The sequence below is a fragment of the Otolemur garnettii genome, unplaced genomic scaffold, assembly GCF_000181295.1.
Source record: "Otolemur garnettii isolate 467f Iridium unplaced genomic scaffold, OtoGar3 scaffold00045, whole genome shotgun sequence".
In the NCBI taxonomy this organism is placed as follows: Eukaryota; Metazoa; Chordata; class Mammalia; order Primates; family Galagidae; genus Otolemur; species Otolemur garnettii.
Window position 1 is genome coordinate 10,130,923 of NW_003852440.1, and position 23,426 is coordinate 10,154,348.

At 45.4% G+C, this 23,426-nt stretch overlaps 1 protein-coding gene across 1 annotated transcript in view; it reads left to right on the plus strand.

Moving 5' to 3' along the window:
* Positions 1 to 18,692, plus strand: part of VOPP1 (VOPP1, WBP1/VOPP1 family member) — a 114,330-nt gene extending 95,638 nt beyond the window's left edge. The window contains exons 4-5 of the mRNA XM_012805893.2: positions 3,728 to 3,864; positions 17,536 to 18,692. Coding sequence (XP_012661347.1) covers positions 3,728 to 3,864; positions 17,536 to 17,726 — 328 coding nt within the window. The 3' untranslated portion in view covers positions 17,727 to 18,692. The remainder of the gene's footprint in view (positions 1 to 3,727; positions 3,865 to 17,535) is intronic.
* The last annotated feature ends 4,734 nt before the right edge of the window (positions 18,693 to 23,426 follow it).

Consider the following 23,426-nt stretch of genomic DNA (forward strand, 5'->3'; position numbering starts at 1 on the left):
GGCTATTTTTTGGTTGCAGCCGTCATTGTTTGGCGGGTCGGCTGGGGATTCGAACCCGCCACCTTAGGTGTATATGGCTGGCGCCTTAGCCGGTTGAGCTATAGGCGCTGAGCCAATAGCACATTTTCTTACTGTAAGGTTTTCCAAATGTAAATGCCTCTGTATCCGGCAAGGTGGAAGGGACTAGCCCCCCAAAAGGGGAGATGAGCATGGGGGAGGCAGCATGTGGGGTGCTGCCCAGTGTCCACACATGCCTGCCAGAGGCCAGGGGAAAGGAGGCAGAGCTGTCTGGGGCACGATACCTGGAATCCCAAAGGTTTGCAGGACGGTGGGTTTGTCTGAGGTGCCAGATGAGCGATGATGAGTTTGTGGGAATACTCCTAAGAAATGGAAGTTGTCAAAGTTCAGGTATCACATGACTAGAAAGAAAAAAAGAAACTTGAGAGAGTCCAGGAAAGCTATTAGGCCCACAACTTTTGGTTGGTTTCCCAAGATCCAGTATCCAGGTGCTGTGGTGCTGTCAACCCTGGGCACCTCTGTGAGGTACACATTTGGCACACAGCCCTGGCGGGAGCCCACACAAATACCCATGAGTCCTGTCCAGTGGGGTCAGGCTCTCCCACATCAGCATGCTGGAAGATTTCATTGAATTATGAGAGTTGAGATTCTGACAGGAGGCTCCAAATGAGCTATAGCAAAGGGCCCCTTGTGCTGGAGCTCCTGCTGCCCTGAGTGTTCCCATTCAGTGAGTCTCCTGCGTGGGCCCTGGAGAAGCCTCATGGCACTCAGACTCCTGCAGGAGATGGATATCCTTGCAAGTAACTGTATGTAGGTAGTTTCAAGCCAGAGTATAGAACGTCTGATACTGGGAAAGTTGGGGAAAAGGACAAACTTTTGCATGGATCTTAAGAGAGGGCATTCAGGACGAAGGAACAGCTTGCAAGGGCAGGAGCACAGGATGAGTGGCCGGGGGGGAGGGCAGGAGCTCACATGATGGAGAAGGTGGTAGGCTGCTCTGTAGCAGGGACCACCCCTGCCTTTTGAAGACTTCTGTCCCCTGATGGGTGAAACAAACTTTAGGCAAGAAAATGCTTTCACAGGTCCCTGCCTGCTCTAAAGTCTTGACTGGACCAGGTGGTCCACCAGGTCTGAGTGGACCTCTAGGATTAGATGATGCCAGCACCCCTGTGGATGAGCTGCTGTGGGGTCTGCTGGGGGTGTTCTGGGCACTGGGGTCTGCACAGCAGCTTCAGAGTTGAGAACTGCTGCTGTCAGGCCTGGGGAACAGGGAGGAGGAATCAAAACCAAATTAAATTAAAGAAACCAGATTACTTCTGATGATAGAAGATGCATGGACTTGTTCCTTTAATCCAGGCATCCTCAAACTATGGCCCACAGGCCACATGCGGCCCACCTAGGACATTTATCCAGCCCACCAGCTGTTTTTGCCACCGCTGCCTGTCCTGCTTAGCAGCCTACTTGTCCCGGGGCCCCGCAGTTTGGCCCTCCAATGGTCTGAAGGACAGTGAATTGGCCCCCTGTTTAAAAAGTTTGAGGACCCCTGCTTTAATCCCTGGAAAATGTCCAAAACCTGTGAGCAACCAGAGAAACATAAGGAACGTCTGATGTGCGAGCAGCTCACCTGAGGTTTATAGTGCTGACTTCCCCAGCTGACCTGCAGCCCCTCTTTCCCTCTCCTTGTTCTCACAAGTGTGTTCTCTTGCCCCTGTGCCAGTCCCTCTCTTTCAAGGATAACGTAAACCTCAGACTGACCTTCCAGGAAGGAACGAGCCAGGGGGCTCTCCATCAGCCTGAGGGGCAAGGGGTACCGCCACCCCTCTGTGTCCAGGATGGACTGCTGTTCCCTTTGAGCAGGGGAACCAACGTTTTGGTTTATTTCATAGGAAAGCCAAGATTACAAGTGGCTTCAGTTTTGAATCTAGGGAGCATGGCGTCCATGCTGAGCATGTGTTACTTGTGTCTTGTTCAGGCATGTGTCATGGGGCTTGGTGTTCAAACTGAGCAGATTGCTGAGTCCCCCAAAGCAAACTGTTTTTGTAGTCCCAGCGTCCCTAATGCTGCAGTCGCCTCACTTTGCTGAGGCCTGCATGGATCAGATCCTTCTGACTCCCCCAACCACATAGCCACCTGATGGGGTCACTCTCGCCCAGTCTTGGCGTATGCTGTGCATGTACAGGTGGCTAGAGTGGCACATACAGTGTCACTTGTGTTTTACTTCTGCCGCACACTTACTCCTACATCCATCAGCTTTCTCCCGTCACACAGGAGTTGGGAGGAAATGATCACATGCAGTCCCTCACATGAAGTCAAGAACCCTGCCTCACCCACCATAGTGGTCAGCTGGTGACAGGGCAGCGTGGCTTCTATAAGCCACTTGTTGAGGGAATGGTGAATTAGAAGACATCTGAAAAGGCTCAAGTGAGCTCTTGTCTTGCACCTCTGACATTTCTTCCCCACTCAGCACTCCAAGATTGTCCAGTAAATATTTACTTCCTAGAGGTGGCCTTAGACTTGCCTTTGTATGAGTACTCTCAGAGCTTTCTCATTTCCCTTTTCTTTTTTTTTTTTTTTTTATTAAATGATAGCTCTGTACATTAATTCAATCATGGGGTACAGTGTGGTGTTTTCATATACAATTTGAAATATTTTCATCAAACCGGTTAATATAGCCTCTGTGTCATTTTCTTAGTTATTGTGTTAAGACGTTTATATTCTACTCTTAGAAAGATTCACTTGTGCCCTTGAAAGATAAACCGTAGAAATGGCCTACAGATATATGAAAAAATGCTCACCATCCTTAATCATCAGAGAAATGCAAATCAAAACTACTTTGAGATATCACCTAACTTCACTTCCCTTTTCTTAAGGCTCTATGGCATGCCCACTGTGCTTACCGGCAGTGCCACTGCACCCGGTGGCCGTGTCCACTGGGCTTCTGGAAGACTTCGTGGGTCCCCTCGCAGTTTCAGTTCAGAGATGAGGAGGAGTCTGTTGTTTTTGGACCTTCTTAGAGTGACATCCCATTTTTCTAGTGCAAATGGGATACCAGGAAGTCACTCATGCATTTATTCTGCACTCGTGTACCAGAAGCTGGTGGAGTGACAGAGCTCCTGGAGGAACTGGTGGAAAGTCCAGTCCTTAGTATACTCAGCTACAACCATGGGGTCAGGCCAAGGAGAACATGCAGGTGCACAGAGCCTGGAGTTTTCTAAATTTTCAGCTTTTTTATTGACTGTTCTCTATCCCTGTAGTACTTTGTAAGTAAGGTGCCCTCTAGGAAGGAGTGCTCCCAGATAGTGGCAGGACAGCTGTGAGGGACGACAGACAAGCACACCCTTGGTATAGAACTGGGAGAAACAGTAAGCCCAGAGTGGGGTCAGCCTCAGTGTCCAGACAGGATTTAGCCATTATGTTGTGTTGATTGAAACGTTGAGTTGAGGTCACAGCTGGGAAGGGGAGTGACTGCAGCATCCCTTTAAGACACAGGGGACACCCCAGGAGTCTGTGGCCTGGTGTGCCACTGGAGGAACATCCATGGATAAGAGGTCTGAGGAGGGCCGAGTCTGGGTACTCCTGGGCATCTGGCTCCCGTGGCCCGGCCCTAGTTGTCTGGTTGCGCATTCTGGGTCCCCAGTCCCCAGGGAGCCCCAGGGCCACATCCTTGGGGCCTCTGCCAGAGCCACCCTGAAGTCTGTGCTCTCTGCAGGTTCCTCCTGATGATGGGCGTGCTCTTCTGCTGCGGAGCGGGCTTCTTCATCCGGAGGCGCATGCATCCCCCGCCATTGATCGAGGAGCCCACCTTCAACGTGTCCTACACCCGGCAGCCCCCCACACCTGCTCCAGGTCAGCCAGCCCTGTCCTGCCTCTCCTCCCTCCTGTGTCTCTGTTCTCTACAAACATCCATAGAGATGCTGCTACAGAATATGCTAGAAGTGAGAATATTCAGCCCATTTTATTCATTCACATTCTGATGATCAACTTCATTGTACATCTATGCAGATGAAAATGTGTTGTGTACTGGAGGACATGCTCATTGCCTCATATTCTCACATAATTATTGGTGCACTTTACATGCATGTTAGGCAGTTTGTTTATGCGTATTATATGACTTCTGCCTTTTTCCTTAAAAATCATTTCATGTAGGGTAGCGCCTGTGGCTCAAAGGAGTAAGGCGTGGGCCCCATATGCTGGAGGTGGCGGGTTCAAACCCAGCCCCAGCCAAAAACTGAAAAAAAAAAAAAATCATTTCATGTGTAAATATCTATGTAGGCACAGTAATGTCCCTGCCATTTTTAATGCCACTGTACTAAATATTAATTATGTTTCTAAATGGTAATTTGCTTAGATGTTTTATTATTGCTGATAATTTTTTGGCCCTTAATTTATTAATTCACTCAGCATGTTCATTGTGCATTTACTAGCATTCTGAGTACTTACAAATAGCTATAGATAACTTTTGTACAAGTTACATTTGACCTATATAGGGCATATCATCCATAGTGAGGTCACAGGGTAAAAGAATTAGCTGTTCCTTAATTTTTTTGACAGAGTCTCTCTTTGTCACTCTTGGTAGAGTGCTGTGGCATCACAGCAACCTCAAATCCTTGGGCTCAGCAATCTTCTTGCCTCAGCCTCCCGAGTAGTTGGGACTACAGGAGCTCCCGGCAATGCTGGGCTATTTTTTAGATACATTGTATCTCTCTTGCTTAGCCTGCTTTTAAACTCATGAGCTCAAGCAATCCACCTGCCTTGGCCTCCCAGAGATTTGCTAAGAATGTGACCCTTATGTTAAGTGTTCTTATCACACACACAAATGATAATAAGAGGGGTGGGCATTTGTTCTTTTTCTGGGATATATAACACTTGTTCCTTTTCTCTCCCCCCATCTTCCCTTCTCTCACTCTCTGCTCTCTTCTCTCTTTTCATCTCTTCTCCCCACTCTTTCCCCCTCTGTAATATCAAATAAACTTGTACTTTTATAGTCTTAAAAAAAAAAAAAGACAGCTGGGCATGGTGACTCATGTCTGTAATCTCAGCACTCTGGGAGTCTGAGATGGGTGGATTGCTTGAGTGTAGGAGTTCAAGACCAGCCTAAGCAAGAGTGACTAAAAAAATAGAAAATAAAAATATTAATAAATAAGAGGGCAGAAAAAACTTTGGGAGGTGATATGTTTATGGGGCCAAGAGCGGTGGCTAACTCTTGTCAATCCTAGCACTCTGGGAGGCCAAGGCAGGTAGATTGCTTGAGCTCACAAGTTCCAGACTAGCCTGAGCAAAAGCAAGACCCCGTCTCTACTAAAAATAGAAAAAAAAAACAACTGAGGCAAGAGGATCACTTGAGCCCCATTTGGAGGCTGGAGGTTGCTGTGAGCTGTGACACCATGGCACTGTACCCAGGACGACAGCTTGAGACTCTGTCTGAAAAAGAAAAGGATGTGTTTATGCCATAGGTTGTGGTAACATTACATGGATATATTCTGTCTCCAAAGTCGTCAAGTTGCATACATTAAATATGCACAGCTTTTTGCATGATAATTGTATTTCAATTACATTGTTGAAAATATAAAAGAGGCTTGGCACCTGTGGATCAAGTGGCTAAGGCTACAGCCACATACACCTAAGGTGGTGCATTCGAATCCAGCCCAGGCCCACCTAACAACAATGATGGCTGCAACCAAAAAATAGCCAGGCGTTGTGGCAGGTGCCTATGGTCCCAGCTACTTGGGAGGCAGAGGAAGGAGACTCACTTGAGCCCAGGAGTTGGAGGTTGCTGTGAGCTGTGATGCCACGGCACTCTACCCAGGGGGACAGCTTGAGGCTCTGTCTCAAAAAAAAAAAAAAAAAGAAAAAAAGAAAAGAAAAAAGAAGTAGATTTCTAAAGGGAGAAAATATTCTCTCTTCTGTTTTCTTTAGGATAGGCTGTTCCCAAGATGCAAAGTCATTTGTGTATTTGTTCTTTTATAGTTTTCCTCCACCAGTTACCCACAGACTTTTCCTTTTAAAAAATTGTATGATTGGGGCAGTACCTGAGGCTCAAAGGAGTTGGGCGCCAGCCCCATATGCTGGAGGTGGTGGGTTCAAACCCAGCCCTGGCGAAAAACTTCAAAAAAAAAAATTATATAATTATTGAGGGGGGATTCATCAAAGGCACAAAGAATTACGTTACACTGATTGGATTTGTTAGATAAGTCCCTCTCATATTTGTTCCTCACCCCAAAGAAGTGTGCCATACATGAAGACCCCCATCCCCCTTCTTCTTCCCCTCTCCCCACTTGCTCAACCTTCCCCTTGTATTAGATCATCTACTGTGTTTGTATTAGAATACAGTACATTGAATTCTTGCTTCTCCATTCTTGAGATCCATTATTCAGAATAATGTATTCCACCTCTATCCAGATTAATACAAAAGATGTAAAGTCTCCATCGTTTTTAGTGGCTGAAGAGTATTCCATGGTATACATATACCACAGCTTGTTAATCCATTCCTGGGTTGATAGGCATTTAGGCTGTTTCTGCATGTTGGTGATTATAAATTGAGCTGTGATAAATAGTCTAGTGAAAATGTCTTTATAATAAAAGGAATTTTTTTTCTTTTGGTTAGATGCTGAGTAATTGTATTGCAGGATCAAATGGGAGGTCTAATTTGAATTCTTCGAAGATTCTCCATACTTTCTAATAAAAAGGTTATATTAATTTGCAGTCCCACCAGCAGTGCAAAAGTGTTCCCTTTTCTCCACATGGCATGCCAGCATCTGCAGCTTTGAGACATTCTGATGTGGGCCATTCTCAGTGAGGTCAGGTGATATCTCAGGGTGGTTTTGATTTGCATTTCTCTGATGATTAGGGATGATAAGCATTTTTTCAATTGTTAGCCATTTGTCTGTCTGCATTAGAGGAGGTTCTATTCATCTTTGTTGCCCAGTGATAGATAGGATTGTTGTATCTTTTTTTGTTGATTAATTTGATTTCTCTATAGATCTTCATGACCAAGTTTTTGTCCAATTCATAATATGCAAATATCTTTTTCCATTCTGAAGCTTGTCTGTTTGCTTTGGTTATTGTTTCCTTAGCTGTACAGAAGCTTTTCAGTTTAATTAAGTCTAATTTGTTTATTTTTGTTGTTGTTGCAATTGCCATGGAAGTCTTTGTAAAATCTTTCCCTAGGCTAGTACACCCAACTGTTTTCCACACACTCTCTTCAAAGGTTTTTATTGTTTCATGCCTTAGATTTAGATCTTTTATGCATCTTGAATCAATTTCTCTAAGTGGTGACAGGTGTGGGTCCAATTTCAGTCTTCTACATGCAGTTATTCAGTTCTCCTAACACCATTTATTGAATGAGAGTTCTTTGCCCAGTGTATGTTCTTGTTTGGTTTATCAAAGATCAGGTGGCTGTAAGAGGTTAGTTTAATCTCATGGGTTTTCTGTTTCGTTCCAAGTGTCGATGTCTGTTTTTGTGCCAATACCACACTGTTTTGATCACTATAGCTTTGTAGTATAGCCAAAAGTCTGGTAGGGTGATCCCCCCCCCCCGCCGCCTTTGTGTTTATTAGTAAAATTGCCTTGGCTATACAGGCTTTATTCTGGTTCCATACAAAGAGAATTCTTTTTTTCCAAATCTTGAAAGTATGATGATAGTATTACATACAGGATTGCATTGAATCTATAGATTGCTTAGGTAATATAGACATTTTCACAATGTTGATTCTTCCCAGCCATGGGCTTGGTATATTCTTCCATTTGTTAATATTTTCTGCTATTTCTTTTCTTAGGGTTTTATAATTTTCTGTATAGAGGTCCTTCACGTCTTTTGTTATGTTTATTCCTAGGTAGTTCTTTTTTTTTTTTGAAGCTACTGTGAAGGGAATTGTGTCTTTGATTAGATTCTCATCTTGGCTGTTATTGGTGTATAAAAGGCTACTGATTTGTGGACATTGATTTTTTTATATCCTGAGACATTGCTGGATTTTTTGATCACTTTCAGGAGTCTTGTGGTTGAGTCTTTGGGTTCTCTAAGTATAAGATCATATTATCAGCAAAGAAGGAGAGTTTCACTTCCTCTGCTCCCATTTGGATGCCCTTTATTTCCTTCTCTTGCCTGATTGTATTGGCTGGAACTTCCAGCGCTATGTTGAATAGTAGTGGTGATAGAGGACAACCTTGTCTGGTTCCAGTTCTAAGTGGAAAACCTTTCAGTTTTATTCCACTCGGTATAATATTAGTTGTGGGTTTGTCCTAGATGGCTTTGATGAGATTAAGAAATGTGCCACCTATGTCTAAATTCTTAAGTGTTCTCATTAGAAAAGGATGCTAAATTTTATCAAATGCTTTATTCTGCATCTAATGAGAGGATCATATGGTTTTTGTTTTTCTTTCTATTGATATGGTGAATTATGTTTATGGACTTCCATATGTTAAAATAGCCTTGCATCCCTGGGATGAAATCTACTTGATCGTGATGAAAGAATTTTTTTAATGTGTAGCTGTAATCTATTAGCTAGGATTTTATTGAGGATTTTTGTGTCTATATTCATTAGTGAAATTTGCCTGAAATTCTCCTTTTTTAGTTGGGTCTTCTCCTAGTTTTGGTATTAGGTTGGTGTTTGGCTTGTAGAATGTATTGGGGAAGATTCCTTCCTTTTCAATTTTTGGAATAATTTCTGCAGTATGGGCATAAGTTCTTGTTTGAAGGTTTGACAGAATTCTGGTGTGAAGCCATCTGGACCAGGGCATTTTTTTGTTAGGAAATTTTTTTTATGGTTTCTTTAATATCAGTTCTTGAAATCAGTCTGTTCAAGAGATCTGTTTCTTCCTAAGTCTAGGGAGAGGGTGTGATTCTAGGTATTGATCCATTTCCTCCACACTGTCAAATTTCTGGGCATAGAGTTTTTTGTAGTACTCAGAGATGATCTCTTATATCTCTGTGGCATCTATTGTTATTTCCCCCTTATTGTTTCTGATTGAGGTTATTAGAGATTTTACTTTTTGTTTCTAGTTAATCTGGGCAAAGGCTTATTGATTTCATTTAGTGTTTTGAAAAATCAACTTTTGTTAATTTTCTGAATGATTCTTTTGTTTTCAATTTCATTAATCTCTGATTTAATTTTGGTTGTTTCTTTTCTTCTGCTGGGTTTAAGATTATTCTTTTTCCAATTCCATAAGATGGTTTATGAGTTTGTCGATGCTCTCTCTTTCTGTTTTTCCAATGTAGGCATCTAATGTGATAAATCTCCCTCTTAAAACTACTTTTGCTGTATCCCACAGGTTTGGTAACTTGTGTCTTCATTGCTATGTTTGAGGAATTTAAGATTTCCTCTTTTATCTCTTCTTGGACCTAACTATCGTTCAGCATAAGGTTGTTTAATTTCCAACTCTTTGTGTGGGGATGAACATTTTTGTTGCAGTTGAGTTCCACCTTTATTGCCTTGTGCTCTGAGAGGATTTAAGGTGTAATTTCTATTCTTTTAATTTTGCTGAGGTTTGATTTGTATCGTAAGATGTGGTCTATCTTGGAGTACATACCATGAGAAGTACTGATGAGAAAAATATATATTCCTTAGCTTTGGGATGGTGTGTTCTGTGTATGTCTATTAATCCCATTTGTTCTAGGGTCACATTTAAGTCCTTTGTATCTTTGTTTAGTTTCTATTTAGAGGATCTGTCCAGTTCTGTCAGAGGGTTGTTAAAGTCCCCACCTATTATGGTGTCATGGGATGTATTGTTCAGACCCTTCAAGGTGTGCTTCATAAATCTGGAAGCGTTGAAGTTGGGCATATAAATATTTGAAATTGAGATGTCTTTGTGTTGTATTGTTCCTTTTACCAGTATAAAGTGTCCTTCTTTGTCTTTCTTAACTTTATTTGCTTTAATCCCACTTTTATCTGAAAATAAGATTGCAACCCTTCCTTTCTCCTGATTTTCGTTTTTTTAAATTACTGTTTTCCATCCCTTAACCCTGATCTTAATTTGTTCTTCCTGGAGACAGCATATGGCTTGTGCTTTTTTATCCAATCAGCCAGCCTGTGCCTCTTGAATGGTGAATTCAGTCCATTGACCTTTATTGAGAGAGTCTATATGTGTGGTGGAGTTCTATTCATCTTATTTTCTGAAAGTCTGTTGTATAGTTTTATCCTTTGCCCCAATTTGGAAGCTAAGTTTTGACCTTTAGCTTCTCTGTGTTTACTTTTCTGGTGGTCCAGTGGGATGGTCCATGTTAAGAATAGGTCTAAGTATTTCCTATAGAGCTGGTTTTGTTGCGGAGAATTTCCTCAGTGCTTGTGTATCCACAAAAGATTTGATTTCTCCATCAGTTTTGAATCTTAGTTTAAGTGGGTACAGAATCCCAAGCTCAAAATTGTTTTGTTTAAGAATGTTGAAGGTGGATGACCATGTTCTTCTGTTTGGAAGGTTTCAGTTGAAAGGTCTGCTGTCATCCTAATGGCTCTGCCTCTGTAGGTCAGTTGGTGCTTACTCCTGGCTGCTTGCAGAATTTTTTCTTTCATCTTGACTTTGGACAAGGTCATTACGATGTGTCTTGGAGAGACTATATTTGAGTTCAGATGATGTAGGGTTCAATATCCATCTGAAAGGAGTGTGTCAGGGGTCTTTAGTAAAACTTGGGAAAGCTTTCATTTATGATAGTCTCCAGTACAGTTTCTGTTCCTTTGGGACAATGTTCATCTCCTTCAGGAATCCCTATTATTTGTATGTTTAAATGCTTCATGGAATTGTGTAGTTCTCTAAGCACCTATTCTGCTTTCTCTCTTCTTTTTTGCCTCTTGAACTATGTGGGTTAACTCAGATTTTATCCTGTACCTCTGAGGTTCTTCTCCATGATCTAACCTATATTTGATACATTCTAATGCCTCTTTACATTCCCTGATTATCTTCTTCATTTCCTTAAGCTCCGCCATATCCTTTCTATATTGTACATATCTCTCATCCAATTTTTGGTTCTATCTTTCCATTTTTTTTGTCCATTGCTTTTATTGTATTTATCATCCATATTTTAAATTCCCATTCTGTCAAGTTCATTAATTCTTCATATATGGAATCTTCTGCAATAACTGCCTCATTATCTCTTGGGGGAGTTCCTGCTTTGGTTTTCATGTTGCCTGAATTTTTCTGTCAGTTTCTCCTCATGTGTTCTTTCTTCTTGTTCACCACCTTGTCCTCCTTTTTTTCCTTCTCACTGCCTCCTTTGTTTCAAACAGAAGTCCTTGCTCTTGATGACAGTGTGTTGCGATGTGTCACCAGGACACCAGGTGGCACTGTGGTTTTTTAGGAGACAGAGAACACAGCCAAGAACCTCTATGGTCCTTACTCCAAACTTAGTTGCCTTCTGTGATCTCCTGATTGTTTTTTCAGCATTCAGACCCTGCCAGGTTGGGATCTTAACACTCCTTCAGGGGCAGGTCTCACAGTGCTCTCTGACTCCAGTTCTCATGGGGTGCAAGAGTCCCTCAACCAGTCCCAAGAGTGGATTACTGATCCCAGCAAGCAGAATTAAGACAGCCATGCTTTATGCCCCTGCTAAGACCTTCTCATGGCCTTCCCACAATGGCAGCCCCATGGCCACTGAGGCCTTCTCATTATAGCTGCCTCCCCACCCCCCAAACCTGTGGCAAGTCCACTCCAAGTGGCATTCAAATCTGGTTGCTGTATACTGTTTGAGTCCGCCCACTCTTCCAAGCTTTTCACTCGACGTGCAGCCTTACCCCAATCTGAAAATTCTGGAAAGGCTTCCTCCTGTCCTGGACCTCTGTGGGGTGGCAACCGATCCCAGCCAGTCTCACTCACCTGCCTATTTCACCAGATTTCCACTGTTGTGGATCATACTCTGTATCCAGCTCCCTACCTACTTACTATGCTCTCTGAGCTATCACACTCTAGGTAAGGTCCCCAAGCCAGGTATGGCTGGGTTCTCTCTTTTTCCCCAGTCATTCTCAGAGAGCTCGGCTGAATGATCCTTCTTGTCTACCATCTTGTTCTGTTCCTTCCCAAAATTATATTATTTTTTAGGATGTTATTGAGAAAGCTATGAATATATATTTTCTACAGCAGTTCAATGGGAGCTGCACCTTCAACTTCTGGGTCAGTACCATTTTGTATCCTTAAATGGATTTTAGTCTTTCATATTTGGGAATATTTGAATAGTTTCACACTTGTGCTCTGTCCTGGGATAAAGTGCAAACTTTCCATTAATGGGCACAGAGATGAGCAGTTGGTGCGATGATACCTGCATTTCCTACCTTCACAGTTGCCCTGACTGTCTGGTGGCATCTTAGGGTTTGCAGAACTATGTCCCCATGCACTCTCTCTGTCTGGTGGATCCCCTAGCAGCCAGGTCACAGATCCCCCAACTCCTTCCCCAGCACCTTGCCTTGCAAAGAGCAACGCCTGCTCAAAGTCTCCCAGCATTGGCCAACCTTCCCCCCCACCATATTCTCTGTAGTCACCAGAGGGTTCCCAAGAACAAAGAGAAAAGCACATGGCCTGCATTACTCTTTAGCCAGCTCACATGGTTCTCACTTAAGTTGCTATATTCCTGGCCTGCTGGCTCCTCCCCAGTCCTGCAAGGTGCTGCTCTGTGTTGCCCCACAGTGAAATTGTCCCTGGCCATTGCCTTTCCTTCACTCTTGGCCCAGGGGTGCCCTGCCAGGTGCTGTGACAGCTCTCACTGTAGTGGGCCTCGGTCCTTTCTGTGCATTATGCTCCCCCTGGGCCAGGTCCACCGGCCATGTAAAGGGCAGGTGCCCATAGGTTTGTAGCCTGGTGAGCCTGGGGCCAGGGTACTTTGCAGCCTGGGCCCACCTATATGGTCCACTCAGCCAGTGTTACTGCCCACCTGCTCAGGGGCCTGTAGGAGCTGGGGATTCTATCATACACCTGAATTCAGCCCTCACCTGCCCATGCTACAAAGCTTGCATGCCCTGCAGTTGGCCGAGCTTTCTACAGATGACTATTGATATATAGTTAGCATCACAAGGGATGGAGGAGGACTCTGGGATTCTGAGAAACCATGCAAATAGGCAACCCCAACTGTGCACAAATCCACGAAGCAATGAAGGGCATATTGTGGGAGGCAGTCATGCTCTTGCCTCCCCATCAGCCCAGAAAGGCCCACAGAGATGCATAAGGTCTGCATGGCTGCTCTTGGCCCCATGGCCCAAACAGCTAGGGTTGGGGTCTTGGATCGGGGGAGTAGTTTAAGAGCTGAGTGCAGAAGGGGACACCAAATAAAAATTACTAAGTACCTCTGAAAATGGCAGAGAAGATCCAGTGCTGTCTGCCAGTGAGAAGCTGATAAGGGTGGTGCAGCCTCGTGTGTCTTATGTCAGGGTGGGCTGAGAGTGTCACCCTGTCTCATCATCAGGGCTGGGGAATGGTGTGGCCAACTCCACACCGAGGTGTCCATGTAAGCATTAATCTCCAGAGCTGCCTCCTGAGACTGTTCTTCTAAGGTTTTCCCCCTCTTCAGACTTGACACAACTGTTCCTGGTCCTCATGGGGCTCCTGGTACAGGAGGCCCAGGACCCTGCAGGCACCTGCCTCTGCAACACCAGGTGCTCAGCCCTCTCTCTCCTGCAGCCACATCAGAAATGGGCATTTTCCTTTTCATCTGCCATTGACCTCCTTAGTTACTCCCAGTAAACTTTGTTTCCTCTAATGTTTTCTCTTTTTTGAAAGGCTTCCAATGACTTGGGAAAATACTTCAAAAGCCTGTGAAATAGTGTTTTTCAGCCTGCTATTTGCTGTGTGTCAATGTTTTAAGCTTTGCTTAGCTATAGGGATCCTAGCAAGTGGGAAGTGGCATTGCTATTGTAAATAAAGATGGAAGACTTTGAACTGAGCATGTAGCCACAGGGCTGTTTTGTTAATTCTCCTTGGATTGAGGATCATAGGCAAGGAAGGAGAGAGAAAAAAGGTGATCTGATAAGGTCACAGAACCTCAGGGCTGGTCCTAAACAAATAAACAGAAAAAACTTCGTAACATTTTAAACTACCATATTTCTAGTGATTATGTTTTGGTAGCAGTGTTGGTTTTGTTATTTTGGGACTATCCCAGGTGTTAGAGGTCAGCGTGAGTCTTTGTTACTGATAGTGGGGAGAAGGGAGGCTTGTGTTGTATTAGTATCCTAGGATTGTCCTGACATATCACAAGAAACTCAGGGGCTTAAAATAACAGAAATTTCTTTTCCCACAGTTCTAGAGGCCAGCATCTCAAATCAGCAGGTTCATTCTCTCTGGAGACTCTGGGGGAGAATTAATAATTTCTTCTCCCTTTCATTCTATTTTTGGGGGTGCCTTTTTACTCCTTTTTTTCTTAATTAGTTTTGCTACATGTTTATCTTACTAAATATCTCAAGAAAAAAAATTGAGAGATGCCCCCCCCCCGAGACTTCTGCAATTGGAAAAGTTGGGGGGGGGGTTCTTGGGCTAAATTTCTACAGAAGGAAGTCTAGGACTGCAGTCTGGCAGTTTCTTGTCTGTCTTCATAGTATCTACTCTTAAAATCAAAACCAACATGTCCTCACTCTAAATCACTGTCAAATATAGGAATAAAAGTTTAAAAAGGGGGGGGAAGAGAAGATATTAGATGAGAAACAGCAAGAAAACATAAAAGCAAGCACAATATGATAGCAGAGGAGGGTGCCCTGCAGTGCATGTGGCAGTGAGGGCGCCCTGTCTAGAGCTCTCCTTGAGAAGGAAGAGGCCAGCAGTCAGTAGTCATGTGCTGCTGCAGAGGTAGTACCAAGTAGGCAGCCAGGATTCATAAGAGGGTGTTTAGCCAAGAAGGGGCATGGTTAAAGATGATTTGACATGCAGAGAGTCAGATTCTCTAAGAAAAGGAACCAGAGAGGTACCATGGTTTGGCTGGGGAAGGGGCAGAGAAGTGGGGCATAGGAGTTCCATCCTGGGCTCAGTGCTCTTGGGACTTGCTAAAGGGTTGGTTAGGTGAAGGGAGGGACCCAAATCTCTCTGTGACTCAGCCTCCCCTTTTGTAAGGAGGGTGGTGATATTGCTGTGTTACCACGACCAAACACTTCAGCAGTGTCTCTGTCCTTTTACTCAAGTGTGGACTGAGGACACACGTCTCTAGGAGCATGTTAGGCATTCAGGCTCTGTCCCTACCCACCCTGCTGAATCAGACCTATGTCTTTTCTTTTCTTTTCTTTTCTTTTCTTTTTTTTTTTTTTTTTTGCGGTTTTTGGCCGGGGCTAGGTTTGAACCCCCCACCTCCGGCATATGGGGCCAGCGCCCTACTCCTTTGAGCCACAGGCACCACCTCAGACCTGTGTTCTTAACATGACCCCTAGGTGTTGGTAGCAGCTGCACAGAGACAGCTCACCCTGGGACCCATTATTGCAGTAGTGCAATAATGTCATCAGGGTGAGCAATAAAAACTGCAAGAACCTTTGAAATCCATGGGACTGGAGGGAAAGTCAGTCCTTGTCTCTGTGGGAGTAAAGTGATTGCTTTTGCCACAGTCTCTGCTTTATACTCTAGGGTGCGCTCAGTGGGACACTATAGAATTCTCTTTATTTGCACAGTTCTTTCTGTTGCTGTTTTAAAGATCACTGGTAGTGGGCAAAACAGTTCTCTTCCCTCAATCCTGGTTTATGCAACCAGGAAAGAAAAGGTGTGAATGCTTGCTAGAGACGTTCTATCCTTTACCCAGCCGCTGTACCTCAGAATCTGCCTCTTCTCTCCTGGTGTGGAGTGCCACGCACAGGCCTCATAGCAGCAATCACTGTGCACTCTCTGCAGACCCTGATGCTGGCTTCAATGGCTGGGGACCTGACACCAACATGCCCTTTAACCTCCCCTCAATCCCAGAAAGCCGAAGAAGGTCCTTTATGGTAATGGATAATATCTGGATCTCACAGGGAAATATCCAGTGTCATCTTCCTATGTTGTTCCTGCTTACCCACAGTTGGCAGGTTTTTCTATTTGTCTTTTAGTAAATATTCCATGGATTTATTAACATGTGTATATAAAAAGAAAATCTTATCTAATACTGATGAAAATACCCTTGGTAAAAACATCCGATGTAGTAAATAAATCTTAAAAGTATATAAAAGTAAAACTTAGGAAGAAAGAATAATGGAAACCATAGGAATATGAATGCATTGATTAAAATATAAAAAATGAGTGAAATAATTAAAAGATTTTATTAAATTTTGCACTACAGAGCAACTCTGAATATATGTATAAAAGCAGAAATTGTATGTATGTCAGGATGTGGGCCTGCTGCTCTGGGTTCTACCTGTGTGCCTCTTTGCTGATCTTAAGAGGGTCACTCAGCCTTTTTAAGCTGTGAGGGCTTTGAGGCCTATGAGGGTAAGCCCTGAGCATTCAGGAGGCAGGTGAGCATACCCCTTTCTCACTGCAGGGCTGGGGTCACCCTGCCTTTCCTTTCCCTAAATGAGTCTTTCTGCCCTGGCCAGAATTGAGTCCGTCTTCTCACCATCTCTCTTTTTACTGGGAGCCTGAGTGGTCACCATGCTCAGTGTCTTGTCAGGATTTTGACTTTTGGTCAAATGAGCAGAAATCCAGCAGGTTTCTGGAGGGGGTATGTCCCTTGAGAGCCACGTCCTCTGGTTGAGCTGTTTTGGTTCTTGCCTCACTGCCTCCATCTGGCCGCATGGCCGCAGCATCTGTTCCTGTTGCCCTTTAGCCTCAACCACAGGCTTTCCAGGCATGTTCCATCCCATGGTTGCTGAATTTTTCACCTAAGAGTTCATGTCCCTGACAAGTACATAATTTGTCCATCTCTGCTCTGTTGTTTCTTTCATAAGTCACAGCCTCTCTCCATCCCCATGTTCAAATATTTCAGTCCCATCCTATCAATTCCTGGCAGTATCTATGAGCTGTGACTATTAACATGAAAAAGCCAGTTCCATTGGACACAGATGTCAGTCATCAAAGTGAGGGGCCTCACAGAGGGATGTCACAAACACAGCTGAGCACCTCTCTGCTGCAAAGACCACATTCTCACCCACACCACCCAAGATGGAGAGCAAGGGGCTGGGTGCCCCTCAGACAGCTGAATCGGTACAGCCAGCGCCTCCTGTCACGTTAGAAGCAGGTGTTTTGCAGGAAATTGCCGAGTATACCCAGCATAGAGACAAAGCTTGGATCATACATAACCATGCATCCACCTCATGTGTATACTGACGGTCTACCACATGCCAGATATAGGCACCAAGATGAATGATGCTTTGTCCTCATGAGCAGGAAGCTCAGAAAGTCATTGTTCTGTTAGTGCAGAAGCCTGGTCTCCTGGATTTCCAATGTGTGCCAGTTCCCATGGAATCAGCATTCGGTGAGGACAGAGACTGCATCACCAGGTAGCCCAGTGCCCTGCTCTGGCTGGAACCTTTGGTCCTTAACACCTTGGGTTGAATGCTGATGGGGGCATGGCTGCCACCCACTCCAGCCCAGGCCTGTGCAGGGGTGATGACAGCAGGCTGTCTCATCTCTGCTCATACATGGCTATTTGTCTTTCAGGATCCCAGCAGCCGGGGCCACCATTTTACACTGACCCAGGAGGACTGGGGCTGAATCCTGTCGGGAGCACCATGGCAATGGCTTTCCAGGTCCAGCCCAGCCCAGCCCCAGGGAGCTCAGCCTACCCACCCCCGCCTTCCTACTGCAGCACACCTCCACCCCCCTATGAGCAAGTGGTGAAGGCCAAGTAGGGGGCGCTGGTGCGCCGGGAATTGGGGAGGCTGCTACCCACTTCTCTGGTCCATCACTGCATCCCAAGGTGGCTGATGGCTACTGAGACATACTCTTCTTCACTGTCTTCGGAGCAAACACAGCCTCTTTCAAGTTTTCTGTGGAAAACAATCTATGAAGCCACACTGTCTCCTGTTCCTTCTGCTTCTGATGAATCTGTGCTCTCTGGTGGAGTGTGGTGACAGTCCCCAAGGGCTGATGTTCTTAGGGTGGTATGACCAGACCCTCAGGAGAGAGACTGTCAGAGGAGGAGCCCAGAACTGGAAGGTGCAGGAGACACGGGGAGGAGCTGGGTCTGGTCAGTCTGGACAGGCAGATCACCCACTGTTCCAGGTCCCATGGTCCTCACATCTGTTCTTCTGTCCAGGAGCGGTCAGACATTGAGTTGAGAGCCAGCCTGCTGTTGTGTGTCCACATCCTGGAGATGGGTTTCCCTCTCACTGCCAGGGAAGAGGGTGCCAGTCTATAGTCAGGCCTAAGCTGGGCATCTGCAGTTATCACTAAGGCAAGACATTTAGATACGGGAAATCGCTTCTTGCTCCAAACTAGGACATTGTATTTTATGAGAGATTTTGGTCTGACTTGGGAAAAAATGCTGCCTCCTTTTGTGGTGTGTTTGTGGACATGTGTGGTGTTCTGTGCTTTGAGACCAGTCTAGACATGTGTTTTCTTGGTGTGTTCTCAGGCCCATAACGCATCTATACCCTTCCCAAGGCAGTTTCATGGCAGAGGGCCACATCTGGCTGTGAAGTCATAGCAACTCTCAGAGGGAGACACTATACCACAGTGTGCTAGCATTGCGTGACCAGCCATCCTGGGCCTGGCATGGCATGTTTCCCAAAGGTGGGTGTGCATTAGGCTCTGATGAGGAGGAGCTTGTTAAGGAAAAGTCAGAAAAAGCACTGACCATGTCATCAAAATTAGAATAAAGAAGCTGCAGTTGGGAATTCAAGTCCCAGGGTAAGAATCTCATGTCAGCCCAAGACCTTGAGCACGTGTAACAGGAGCTCTGTCCAGCACACGGTGGTCGGGTCTGGTGTACGTGACCTCTGTTGAGACCTGCAGTGTCATGTGCACTGAGCTCGGGGCTGCTCAGCCCAGTTATCTAAAAGGCTGTGGGAGCCTTGTTGGGTGGGGTAGGGGCACTTAGGTTTCAGAGGAGCTAATTAGTGCCTATTGAATTTGTTAGTCAATGAACTAGAGCACCAAGACATCGCCCCTGAGTGGATATGGGTGTTTTTATTCCCCAGACCAAGAAGCTGAACATCCACACTCTGCCTGGGTGTGAGGGAGGAGAAAGGGGCCCAAGTAGCCACTTGGACTGACTTTACTGTAAGGACATAGACTCTGAGAACCTCCCAGGGAGTCCACAGGAGCAGCCCTGGAAATGCCATCTGCACACACTTGCTGCTGCAGGTGGCTATGAACATTTCGTATGACCTCTGACCTCCCAGCCTACTGCAAGCCCTCCCCAAGTCTCAATTTAAATGAGACAACAAAGCACAACTTCTGCTGTTTATAACTGAGACTGGGTCCCAGCGTTCCTCTTCCTCCAGATCATTTGTTTTGTATTTTTAACCTCAGTTTCTCGAAGAAGCTCACTAAATGCTGCCCCTGGAGCCCAGTCAGGCACCTGAACATCCAGGACTAAATTTTGTTTATCTTTCTGATAACCCATGAGCTCAAGTGGCTGATGATGGGTAGGAATCACCAGTTTTATATTCCCATGTTTTGTTTTGTTTTTTGAGACAGGAGCCTCAAGCTGTCCCCCTGGGTAGAGTGCCGTGGCATCTCAGCTCAAAGCAACCTCCAACTCCTGGGTTCAAGCGAGTCTCCTGCCTTAGCCTCCCAAGTAGCTGGGACCACAGGCCCCCGCCACAACACCCGGCTATTTTTTTTGGTTGCAGCTGTCGTTGTTTGGCGGGTCCGGGCTGGATTCGAACCCGCCACCTTGGGTGTACATGGCTGGCACCTTAGCCACTTGAGCCACAGGCGCCGAGCCATATTCCCATGTTTGTATAAGGTCAATCGTGTTATCCCTGGAGCCCACTTAGAATCCTGCTACTGTGAACACCAATGTGTATGGAAGTCCTGCTTCTGGTGCCGTATCCTTTGGTGCGTCCCATCCCCCTCCCCTATGTCCCCTCGTCCTGTGCAGGGGTGAGGGGGAAACTCGAGGCAGATGTGTGTATGTTCTCCCTGTGCCACACTGGGCACATTCTTCTTTATTCTCTTTTGATAGGATTCTGTTTCCAATGTATGCAAAATAAAAATAAATTTGGGCCTGTGTTTTGATTGTTGTGCTGGGGAATGGGGAAGAGGGGAGAGACAGTTTCTGTTCTGGAGGGAGTACTTGTGTACTCATTCAGCCTTGAGAGGAGGGTGACGTGACCTGTTCAAGAGAACCAGGAATTGGATGTTATCCAAGGACATAAGGTGTTTTTGGCTCTATGACACATTTTAAAGGAGAAAACTGCCAAAGGTGAGAAGAAAGATGGACACTTTACCAAGGTAAGTACATGGCTGGTGCTAACGCTGCTTAACCTGGGACTGCATCTGTCCCCTGTGGATAGAGGAGCCTTTGTGTTAAAATCTAGTTCTACTCAGTGAGAAAAAGTACCTACCTCTCTCCAGATACTACCAAGGGTTGTGGCTGCTATAGGTAAGCTGTGTTTTAGATGAGTAACTAATTGAGATAATGTTTATAAGGAAGTATTTTGTATTTTGCCTTCCTAAAACCAGGCCTACATCATAGACCCTGCCTAGAAAGTCTTCTGTGGACCCCCAAGTTTGAGGTATTTCAGTGTATCCATCTTAGGGAGAGGTATGTGCATACTGGTATGTTGAACAGTCTGAGAAGCATCTCCACACTGTGTGATCCAGCCCTCCTCAAATTAGCAGCCCATGAAATTCTTTTCCTTGTGGTGGTAGGCAGGAGTCGGAGGTAAACACACCACTTCTGTTCAGCTGACAGTTGCCCTGAAAGGCAGAATAAAGAGAACAGTGACCTCCCCCTACCCCCAGCTCTCACTCGGCACTTTGGCTGGGCCTTTATAAAGTGCCTTCCTCGGTTTGTTGATCCATCTGAGAGACTTGTAAAACATTCTCACTCAGTTGGGAAGGAGCTGACCTTGATCTGTCCTTAAGCTCCTTGGTGGCTCTGTAGATTGTCTGGGCAGCCAGCTCTACCACCCTGGGCCACTTGGAGGGAGTGTCATCTTCCTCAGGCCTCTTGTCCTACAGGCTCCAAAGGCCCTGTACTATGTAATACCTTTCCCCAGGGCCTTTCCTTTATTTAAGAAACATTTTAGGAGGGCTGGGCATCCCAGCACTCTGGGCAACAGACGCAAGAAGATACCTTGAGCTCAGGAGTTCAAGACAAGTCTGGGCAAGAGTGAAACCCTATCTCTACTAAAAATAGAAAAATTAGTTGGGCATTGTGGCAGGTGCCTGTAGTCTCAACTACTTGAGAGGCCAAGGCAGGAGGGTTGCTGTAAGGTCGGCTGACACCACTGCACTCTAGCCTGGGAGATAAGATATAATGAGACATTGTCTCTAAAAAGAAAAGAAAAAAAAAGAAAATTGTAGTTAGTTTTCAGCACCACTTCATTCCATACTCTGAAAGAGAAAATAGCAGTTTAATTTGTCTTATGCATTAGAATACTGCCCTCAGTTTTACTTGATAGACAGGTTATGTTGCCAGGACAGGCTTGATAGATTCTAATCCCACCCAAGGCCCTGTCATGTAGACAGGAAGTCAGCCAGAAGAGGCTGAACAACTCTCCTGGCATTACAGCCATCTCAAGGGGAAAGATACCCTGCCTGGCCAACTTATCCCAGTAGGACAGAAACAGGCAGGCCTTGCTGACAAGTCAGAAGGTCATGACTTGAGATGACAAACTGAGTGCTCACTTAATCTGTCCTTCCCAAGTGTCACTGAGCTTCAAAATATCCATGCCAGCTGTTCGTGCAGGAACAAAAATGTTGATAATTGGCTTGGAAGGCAGCAGGAGGGGACTGTTAACAGATGTCGGGACCACCCAGTGGTCATTATGGCTTGCTGACAGCTGGGCCAGAGGTCTCCAGCCTGATTCCCCTACCTGCCATCCAGCCTACAAAGAGCAGCTGGCTTCAGGAACTAATGACCTGAAACTTGCTGTCTTATAGAGGGACACTGGCAAGGCTGCAGGCATGGGGCAGATGGTCTGTATTCAATTAAAGCATTCATAATTTAGGGGTCCCATGTCCTACCCACAACCCCTGGGTGTTGGTCCAAGATTGTAAGGAGGTCTTGTGCAAAATGAAGTTGAGAGACTGGAAGAAATAATGACCCAGTCCCCATCACCACAATCCCGCTTCTGTCCACATGGCTCTGCATCCTGTTCCACAGAGGGTCACAGCATGCTTTCTGAAACACCATAAAGCCTGAGTCTTCCATCCCTGTCACTATCACCTAGCGGAGGTGGGGGAGGGGTCCTTCCATTTGATCCTGAAGTTTTCTCCTTTCATTACACAAGCCTTTCTACTCAGTCACCCACACATTTCTCAGCCAAAATGATCTTGAGTAGTTTGAATTCTTGTCTTAATTTGTTCAGATTGCTCTAACAAAATATCAGAGGCTGAGTTGCTTATGAACAACAAATCTTACATCCTTGGAGGCTGGGAAGCCCAAGATCATGCATGGTGTAAGTAGATGTAATTTCTAGTGAAGGTCCATATCCTGGTTCAAAGAGGGCTGCCTTTTTTTGTAATCTCACTTGGCAAAACCTAACTGCTGACCTAGCCTGCCTGCAACTGGTGCCCTAGCGTGTGTGCCATTTGGGGGCCTGATGATGGGTCCATCCAGCCTTTTGGCACCTGCATGCATCATCTGAGGGCCTGGGGATCAACCTGGCCTGCCCACCACTGTCAATGTTCATGTACTCCTTGCAGGAGCCTAAGGATAGGGGTCACTCTGGGGCCACTAGCCCCATTTGTGAGGGCTTCCCCTCATGACCTAACCACTTCCCAAAGGCTCCACCTTCAAACACCATCCCATTAGGTTTAAACATACAAATTTCGGGGGTGACTAAAATATGTGGTCCATAGCAGTTCTCAACTTTGCAGTTACCAACACTGCATCTACTGACACCATGATCTTGGGCTTCCCAGCCTCCAAAGTACGACAAAGTAGATATGAGGGCAGTCCATGTGCTCATAACTATCCATTGCTGGTGTCATGGAAAAACCATGGGCTCTGAGAGTGGACAGCCCTGCTCAAGTCCTGAATCTATTAATTATAGCTATGTGTCTTCAGACAAATGATTTAACCACAAGTCTCACTTTCCTCAACTATAAAATGAAGATTATACTACCTTTCTTTTTTGGCCAGGTCCAGGTTTGAACCTGCCACCTCGGTATATGGGGCCAGTGCCCTATTCCTTTGAGCCACAGACACCGCCCGATACTACCTATGTCTTATACAAAGCGACACATAGTGGATAATCAACAAATGTTAAAAATCTGCTCTCTCATTCTATAATTCCCTAAGCAAGAGAAATTGAAGCACAGAGAGGAGATGAACTCCCACCCAACCCTCAGCTCATTGTGAGGAGTCTTAAGTGTGTGGTGTAGTGAGGGCTGTGAGGAGGGATTTTCTTTCGTATTATGGTCATACAAAG